The sequence below is a fragment of the Alosa pseudoharengus genome, unplaced genomic scaffold, assembly GCF_046254945.1.
Source record: "Alosa pseudoharengus isolate Yale_2024_CS ecotype anadromous, Long Island Sound unplaced genomic scaffold, YU_APseudo_1.1 YU_APseudo_1.1_scf_8, whole genome shotgun sequence".
NCBI lineage: Eukaryota > Metazoa > Chordata > Actinopteri > Clupeiformes > Clupeidae > Alosa > Alosa pseudoharengus.
The window spans coordinates 22,072,791-22,081,876 of record NW_027468870.1 but is presented as its reverse complement, the minus strand read 5'-3'; the positions used below and the strand labels follow the sequence as shown (position 1 = coordinate 22,081,876).

At 42.1% G+C, this 9,086-nt stretch overlaps 1 protein-coding gene across 3 annotated transcripts in view; it reads left to right on the top strand.

Moving 5' to 3' along the window:
* smarca1 (SNF2 related chromatin remodeling ATPase 1) overlaps positions 1-5,706 on the top strand; it is a 27,121-nt gene extending 21,415 nt beyond the window's left edge. For 2 of the 3 annotated variants that reach the window (XM_076273616.1, XM_076273614.1), the window contains 3 exons: positions 3,035-3,247; positions 3,506-3,616; positions 4,662-5,706. In XM_076273616.1, coding sequence (XP_076129731.1) covers positions 3,035-3,247; positions 3,506-3,616; positions 4,662-4,727 — 390 coding nt within the window. In that variant the 3' untranslated portion in view covers positions 4,728-5,706. The remainder of the gene's footprint in view (positions 1-3,034; positions 3,248-3,505; positions 3,617-4,661) is intronic. The other variant, XM_076273615.1, reaches the window with a different exon arrangement.
* The last annotated feature ends 3,380 nt before the right edge of the window (positions 5,707-9,086 follow it).

Genomic DNA, 9,086 nt, shown 5'->3' with positions numbered 1-9,086 from the left:
TTTGAACCCAAATACAACTGTATAATATGAACAACTTATTTAGCATCTGTCGCGTGTTAGAGTTCAGAAATATGTAGGATATTCTCACTACTGTAATTATGCCTTATACCGCAGGACTGTATTTTTTAACTAGATAAAGCCCTTATTGCTTTATCTTGCATCAATGCTTATAAAGAAGACGACTAGTATTGTTACAAAATAATAAAGAATACTTTCATTCTCCACACATTCTTCATAGTAACATCAATACAGTGACCCGTATACAAAATAGAATCGAGAGTCAAAATGCCAGAAACGTGGGCACTTGGACCTGTGCATGGTATGAGCGCTGTAGCCTGTTGCGCCACAGGCTCCCCGACATTTGATTACTTTGACAACATTATTCTCAATACAACCAGCGTCAAACTCTGCCGCCACCTGCGCTGATGTGCGGGGTTGTATTGAGAATAATGTTGTCAAAGTAATATGTAACCTATGTAAGTCAAGGACTGAAGACACGGCACACACATAAACGCCCAAAGACTCTTAGGGCCCTATTTTAATGGTCTGAAACGGAAGTGTCTTCGCGCAAAACGCAAGTGACTTTGTGGGCGGATCTTGGGTGCTGATGCTATTTTACCGGCGGGATATTGACTGTTGCGCCCGACGCAAATCTAAAATGGGGTGGTCTGAAGTAGCTACATTAATCATGGGTGTGGTTTGGGCGTAACATGCAATAAACCAATCAGAGCGTCATCTCACAATCCCTTTAACAACAGGCACGCTTGTTCCATAGCTGATTGCTATTATGGTGGCGTATTTGCCAGGCGCAGCCAGGAGCGTTCACAGCGCTATAATCACTGTTCAGTTGGGAACAGTTAGCTATTGATTTTTCATCTTGACAAAATGTAATACAGAATTGTCACAAAGACATACTTTCCGATGTTTTGGGATCATTCTCACTGAATCACGAGGTTATGAATGCATGGTGATATATTTGCAATGTACAATGTAATCTAACATTACCTCTCTATAGACAATGCATATCTTCCGTCAGTTAATCTGGGCATTTGGGTTAAATGGCATCGGCATGCAGTTCAACATCACGTCTCCTTAAGTCCTCTAACATTTCCTAATTTATGTCATCAACACATCAGTGATTCGTGAAAATGTGTACGCTAGATTTATGCCTATTTTTTCACATGGACACCACACTGATTTCCCTCGAAATGTAATATTTTTCTTTGAAATTATGTATGGTTTACAGAAATGTGGGAACTACATTGTATAGATGAGAGGAGCTAAGTGTGCGTTGCGCAGCACAGGCGGCCAAGCAAGGGCTTCGTTTAAGTTGACCTAACTTTCAACTCTGCACAGTATCCCATTAACTGCGTGACAGTAGACTATTTACAATATTTTCTGTAAAGCAGAGTTTGTAAACACATTATCATCAACTTAATTCACGCACAACATTTATTTGAGCAGGAGAGAGAATAACAATGAATGGATGCAGCAACTATAGAAATTGTACAGAAATTGTAACCATACTTGCTGCTTTCTTGTACTATCTGTTGCTGGTTAACAGCACATGAAAAGCTGATTTAAGCTAATTCACTAACTCAAGACTTCAAGGCCATCATGGATATAAAACGTTTTTTGAAAATAACGAAAGGATGGAGGGAACATAGGGAGCTTGGAGTTATTTCAGATGGGCTACAACAAGGTAGGCACAATTATGGTGCTTAAAACCTTACACAACGGTAAATTGGAACAAAACTAAAAGTAACTTTAGCCTTTATAGGTCGTAATTAGGCGTTGTTGTAAAGATATTGCATGTAGATGTACTTTATACGCTACTAAATATTTAGGTCACCAATGCACGAACAAAACCGGGAAATGGACAAATATTATCAAGGCTTTGAATGTTTCCGTCTGTGCACGGGGGTGTCTGTAGATTGGTGTGCAACGCATTCATTCATGCAGGCCTGTGGTCATGCATGCACCCTTAAAATAGCATCTGCATTTTCGCCACAGACTTTAGACCAGGGAGTTCCTGGTCTGTGGCGGAATTGTTTTCTGAAACTGCAAAATATCAACAGTGAACGTTTGCGCCGGAACACGCCCCGTCTTTTCGCTGAACCGCCCCCGTGGGCGCAATCGAATTCCCTAATTTACAGGCATGTACCTGTGGAGGGAAAATTCCAATATGCGCTGACTGCAAAATAGGAAAGACAAACGCGCGAGTATACAAAGTCAATTGCGCCGGGACGGAAAATAGAGCCCTTAATCTCAAGTGAAATGTTCAAACCCTGGTTACAGCCCAGATAGCGAACATGGTGTTGTTTTGTTAGTAGTTATAGTAAAAAGTACCACAATGTTTTGTTTCCAAGCCCCCCCTTTGTTTTGGTCTTTTTTGTGTTGCTCACTTTTGAGACAGTGATGTTTTAATGCGTAGTTGACTGATGTAAATACTCATAGAAAACTTGCCCTTGTTTAGACAACACCTCACATTATGTTTGGTGTTGTATTGGCATGTGCAATTGCACGTAGAAAACTTGCCCTTGTTTAGACAACACCTCACATTATGTTTGGTGTTGTATTGGCATGTGCAATTGCACGTAGAAAACTTGCCCTTGTTTAGACAACACCTCACATTATGTTTGGTGTTGTATTGGCATGTGCAATTGCACGTAGAAAACTTGCCCTTGTTTAGACAACACCTCACATTATGTTTGGTGTTGTATTGGCATGTGCAATTGCACGTAGAAAACTTGCCCTTGTTTAGACAACACCTCACATTATGTTTGGTGTTGTATTGGCATGTGCAATTGCACGTAGAAAACTTGCCCTTGTTTAGACAACACCTCACATTATGTTTGGTGTTGTATTGGCATGTGTTACCACTCAGAGAGATAGACTGGTTTTCATTTTTTTTTTTTTGTATTGGCATGTGTTTCTAGTTTCTACTCTCAGAAGACCTTGTTTTCACCACATCTCATCTCATGTTATGTTTGGTGTTCTATTGGCATGTGGAACACCGTACCTGTGGCTGCAGATCGCGCGGTACAAAGCTCCGTTTCACCAGCTGCGCATCCAGTACGGGACCAACAAAGGGAAGAACTACACGGAGGAGGAGGACCGCTTCCTCATCTGCATGCTCCACAAGATGGGCTTCGACAAGGAGTACGTCTACGAGGAGCTCAGGCAGTGTGTGCGCAACGCACCGCAGTTCAGATTTGACTGGTTCATTAAGTCCAGGACTGCAATGGTGAGTGGGACACATATGGAGTTCCTTGTGTGGATGTGTGTGTGAGTGTGTGGATGTGTGAGTGTGTGTGTGTGTGTGTGTGTGCCCCATGAGCTGAAAACTCATGCTTTTGTTGCTGTAAGGTCTTGGTCATGGATATGCTGGATTATTTGCGTGTGTGTGTGTGTGTGTGTGTGTGTGTGTTATATTCTGTATTCTTTGTGCTTGTGTGTGTGTGTGTGTGTGTGTGTGTCATATTCTGTATTCTTTGCGTGGCAGGAGCTCCAGAGACGCTGTAACACACTCATCTCCCTGATCGAGAAGGAGAACATGGAGATCGAGGAGCGGGAGCGAGCAGAGAAGAAGAAGAGAGCCCCTAAGGGACAGAGTGTAAGATAGCACACCCAGAGAGCACACACACAAACACACACACACACACACACACACACACCACTACAACATGCTGCACACCCAGAGGGCCAAGCACAGCAACACACACACACCACTACAACATACTGCACACCCACAGGGCCAGGCACAAAAACACACACACCACGACATACTGCACACCCAGAGGGCGCACACACACACACACACACACACACACACACACACACACACACACACACACACACACACTACGACATACTGTACAAACTAGGGGGTGTAGAGGTACACAAAAATCCAGATTTGCTACGTAACTCGATGTTGAAGTCACGGTTTGGCTCAATTTTCGGTATAGTAAACCTGTAAATTCTGCTCGCCTGACATTCACTGACAGCATTATAGATGCTCAACACATACAAGCCAGAATAGTATTTTGAAAAGATATCAAATGCTTAGCACACACACACACAGAAACCCGGCACAGCAACACATCAACAACAGCACTACACCACTCGCCAGAGGAACATCCTGCTGGCACTAAGGCCCGTTTCACACCGGGTGCGTGGCGTGTCTGCGGCGTGGCGGTTGCGTGGCGATTGCGTGGCATTTTCTATGTCTTTGCACACCAGAAGCGTGTCTGACGTGGCGCTGCGGCGGCCTCTCTGCCAATTAAAACGTCTCTTCATTTTTATTCTTTACTGTTTTGAATGCACGCGTTTTCGACGGACACGCCACGCAGCTGACATGCTCACGCCACGCACCCGGTGTGAAATGGGCCTAAGGAGGGGATCACATTGGAAATAATGAAGTGGCACTGGTAAAGCGTAGCACAACGCATGCTGGTCAATGTGATCCCTGTCTGAAGAATAGCCAAGGAAGAGTGTATTCAGCTGCTGAACGTATTATGAAAAATTTTTCAAAATCAGTAGGAGTTGAACTTATGTTGACAGAAAGTTGACAGAAAGTGAGCAATGCTTATGTAGTTAGCTTTGTGTAGAGTTGTATGAATTATTGTCTTAGTGTAATTGTAACCCTTTGCCTCTATTAGCAGGCGCACAAAAGAAAAGCTGACGCCGACTCTTCAGGGCGCAAGGAGAAGAAAGCTCGCACCTGAAGGCCTTGTCAGGGTGCAGTGGAGCATTATGACTAAATCACACACATATACACACACACACACACACACACACGCACATACACACTCACTTACCAACCTATCCATTTGCTCGCATTTCCAATAATCCCATAATCTGTGCATGGTTGTATGCTGAAAAAAAAAACCCAGTAGAAACCCTGTAGGTGTGCTTGGCTTGATGTTCACCCGGGAGGTGTTCAACACCCCCAACCCCCCCCCTGAGACCCATGGCAGACTGTGACATCATAAAGACATTATGATCGTGTGCGGTCGGTTGACGCTGAATCTCTGAGCCAGTGAGATGAGAAGATACTGTGGCTATGCTGTAACATGTTCAACAGGTGGCGCTGTGACGTACGGAGATGTGTTCAGTCAAACCCACCCCGACCCCACCCTACCTTCATGCCCCCACTTCCGAGTGTGTTGCATTTGCAGTGTGCTGGTAATCTTTTCACGCTCATGGAATACCAATAGTAAATAATAAAGTTCCTAGGGTTAGACAAACAAAAACAAACAAACAAACAAGCGAAATGGATCTAAGTCATTATTTTGTGAAGATAGCTGTCTCTGCAAGGCTTCTGATTTGTACGGGGTTTTCTTTCCCACCCTTTTTTATATAGTCGTTTAATGCACTTTGAAGAAGAAGAAGAAGAAAAACCGAAAAGTCCAAACATCATATCTGATGTCTTTTTGATTTTGGCATGTGGAGGGAAAAAAAGAAAGGGCAGTTTTATGTCTGTTTGTTGTGATTCTGTGTTTGCCTGATAAGCTGTTATGCAAGTTAAGTATTGCATCTTGTATTTCCCCACATGATGACTTTTGCACATATCTTGAGCATTTTTCTACATTTCATCGAAAGGGTCATATAAGCTTTTTACATATTCATATTTTAATGTTTTCATGGTTTCCTCCTTTCTTTGTATTAGCTTAGTGTTATTAAATAAAACCAAAAATGACTGAATGGCTGTGGGTGTATTTATGTCCGGAAAATGCACATAAATTACAAATACATACAATTCCTGTCGGGAGAATAATTTTGTATTTCTACTTGTATTACTCAGACGATATACTTACAATAGCACAGACAGCTCACATATCTTCCTTTGCCCATACAAAGGACATGAGGAAATAAATAGAGCAATTGGCCACTGACCTGTCACTCTGCATAGGCCACATAATGGCCGTGGGATAACCTGTTGTGGGTACAGATCCTGTATGCACCCCCTCCACGTCTCGGCAGACGCCATTATCCTGCTGAGCAGGAAGCTTCCTGTGAGTCCACTCTTCCTGCTTCCCTTTCTGAATAATGAAAAGCAACACATGCATTAACATAGATGCAGCCTTGTCCCCCAGGGAGAATGCTGTGCTCATGAAATGATTAAATGCGTTAACAAGCCTGTCTTGTGAAGTTTCACACACATGACATGTAAATGATGTGGAAGCCCCGTCACCAACATTAAGCTGTCTTTTTTATCTTTCTAGTCAGCGAGTTGCCACATGGTGGAGCTTTAACTCTACCATACTGCAGCCTTATCTCTGAACTGTCACACTACTCCTCTGCATAACCATGTCCCTGTGCCGTTGATGCTCCGACCACAGCCATGCTGATTTTGTGCATTTGGCTTTAACATCATATTTGTTTCTCTCAATAACTGTGAAACTAAACTGAATCAGGCATCATTGAGCTCTGCAAAGGAGATACATGACAGAACCCATCAGGGAAGATCGCTGAAGAGGGTGTCACCAGACTGTCATGTTCCTGTGCTCTCATTTACATGTATGCCATATATTCCATATCTAAATCCTAATGCTAGCCTGTGGGCAGGGCTATGATAAATACTGTGTGTTGTAATCTGCAGCAGCATGTTTTTTATGCTTTGCTAAGCCAGTGCTGTGTGGATGAGCTCTTCAGTTAAGTGGAGGGTTGACATTGACTTAGATAAGGGTATTTAACAGACAGGCTGGCCAGCCAAGGTCTCCGGCTGAAGTGTGGACAACAAGCCAACTGGCTGCAGTGTTCAGCAAAAACACTCATGTGGACTCATTGAAAATTTAACATAAGTCTGCTGTGACCATCAGCTATGCAAAGATATTCACTGTATATTACATATTCAAACTTATATAACTTATACTGACCTTGTTGTGATCAATGCCAATTTATAATTGTGTAAATAAATATAGATACTGGATTTTAAGTTATTTTTTTGAAGGACAACATTTATTTTTATACCATTCCTATATAGAAATGCTACCGGCATTAGACATTACTGTTTGTTTGTCTTCATTTGGATGATTTCCCTGTGGAGTCAAGAGCAACTGTTTCATTCTCAAGAATCAAGGCCATTATACATACACATATGCCCCCCCCCCCACACACACACATCAGCAATTCATCATTAGTAATAGGTAATTCTTCATGATTTATTTATCTGTGTTTTTATTTTAACTTCAAAAATATTAATTTGAATTTGAAAAGGAGAAAGGGCTGCTCTGCCAGACAATAGGACAAAACCCAGACAGCAGCCCATACGAGAGCGTATGGGACACTAGTCCAGCCTGGATCTAACTGACCTGGGTCGCATTAGGAAGATAATCACATCTTATACAGTATCTTACTCACTATCTTACTCACTAACTCACTATCTAATGACATCTTATAGTCATAAACTCACTAGGAGAAAACTGCATCTTATATAGTCATAAGGAGAGAGACACATCTTATAGTCATAAAGTCACTAAAAGAGAACAACATCTTATATAGTCATAAACTCACGAGGAGAGAGACACATCTTATATAATCATAAACTCACTAGGAGAGACAAATCTTACAGTATATAGTCATAAACTCACTAGGAGAGAGACGCATCTTATATAGTATAAGCTAAAGCCTGAGCTGCTCCCTATTGCAGACCGCCCCCTAATCACTGCCTAACGAGGCCCTTTGAGACCGCAGTCACATGATCACGGAGGGGAGGTTAAAAAAAGGAGCCAAAGAGAACCAAAGACAGTCTCTTCCAGTTCCCCGTCTCCTCCCTTCTCCTTCGCCTCTCCTCTGCGTCTGTTCTCCTCTGTTTGCCTGTAACAGGAAGACCGCCTCAGTTCTTGTGTCCTACAGGAAATGGTTTGGGGGATCTGTTGGGGGAGTTGTTTAATTAGTGGTGTGCCCGTGTAGCCATTGTGTTGACTGCATGCATTATGAAGACACCGTAAAATCTGCGGGCAGGGAGACTGCACAGCTACTGATAAGGTTATCTGGTTACTGAGGTCTGAATGATGGATTTATTTAATGCTTTTTCCAAGGGAATTCAGTCAACATGGTCTCTACACAACACTTCTCTCTGGTTAGGGGATTTGAGTGTGTTTAATGTGGTGCATTTGCAGCATGTTTGGTCAAAACCAAATTACCAGATAAAATTAATTGGAGACAGTGTCAAATTGAGGATCATAGAAATAAAAAGAGTAATATCAATTGCTAATATGATTCAAAGGACTATTTTTTCATATTTAGGACCTGAGCACCGGATGAGCATCTTCTCCAGAGCCTAAAATATCAGAAAACATTACCCGAGATGTAGAACCAACTACTATCTATTCCTATGGATAGAAATACTTCCCATTCTTACAGCTAGTAAGTGGTTCTCAAGCTGTGTACCATTGCACATTGGTGTGCTGTACACGTCGCGATCAAGGGGTATCATCTAAACGTGCCTGTTTTGCCTCTTAACAGACTCAAAATGTTATTAAAAGGTCTGTACAATATGAACAGTCATTAAGTGAAAAACTATGCATTTTCTACTAATTAGCTGTGAAGAAACCGTCTAAATTCAAAGTGTGTACGGCGGTCTTTTTTACATTCAAAGTTTGGGAGACTCGGCTACTTCTCTGATTTCGACTCAGGGCTGTCCTGATTTTAAATTGTGAGGTAGGGTCATGCCACCCCCCACCCCCCATCCTGCTAGTGGGTAGGCCGAAAGCAGTTTTTTTAGGATAACTTTACAACCCTTGCCCCACAGATCACAAAATGTATGTGGTCATATGGTGGCGCATCACTGCAGCACAGTATCACTAATTTGTGGTGCAGCACCACCTATTGAATGATGTCAATGCAAAAGTCTAGAGCTTCACCAGCCAATATCTTATAATAAGAAGTTAAGAAAGTTGATCGAATTTGCTACACCATGAGCATATTTATATTTCAAGAACCATTTATGCTACAATTTTGATTTTGTTGCATGTTTACACTTTCTACATTCGTTCACATTTCCTAAAATGTAATTTGTCTCTCTCAACAAAATGTATGGAAATCACCAATCAAAATTCAGCCAAAAGCCAAAACATTGA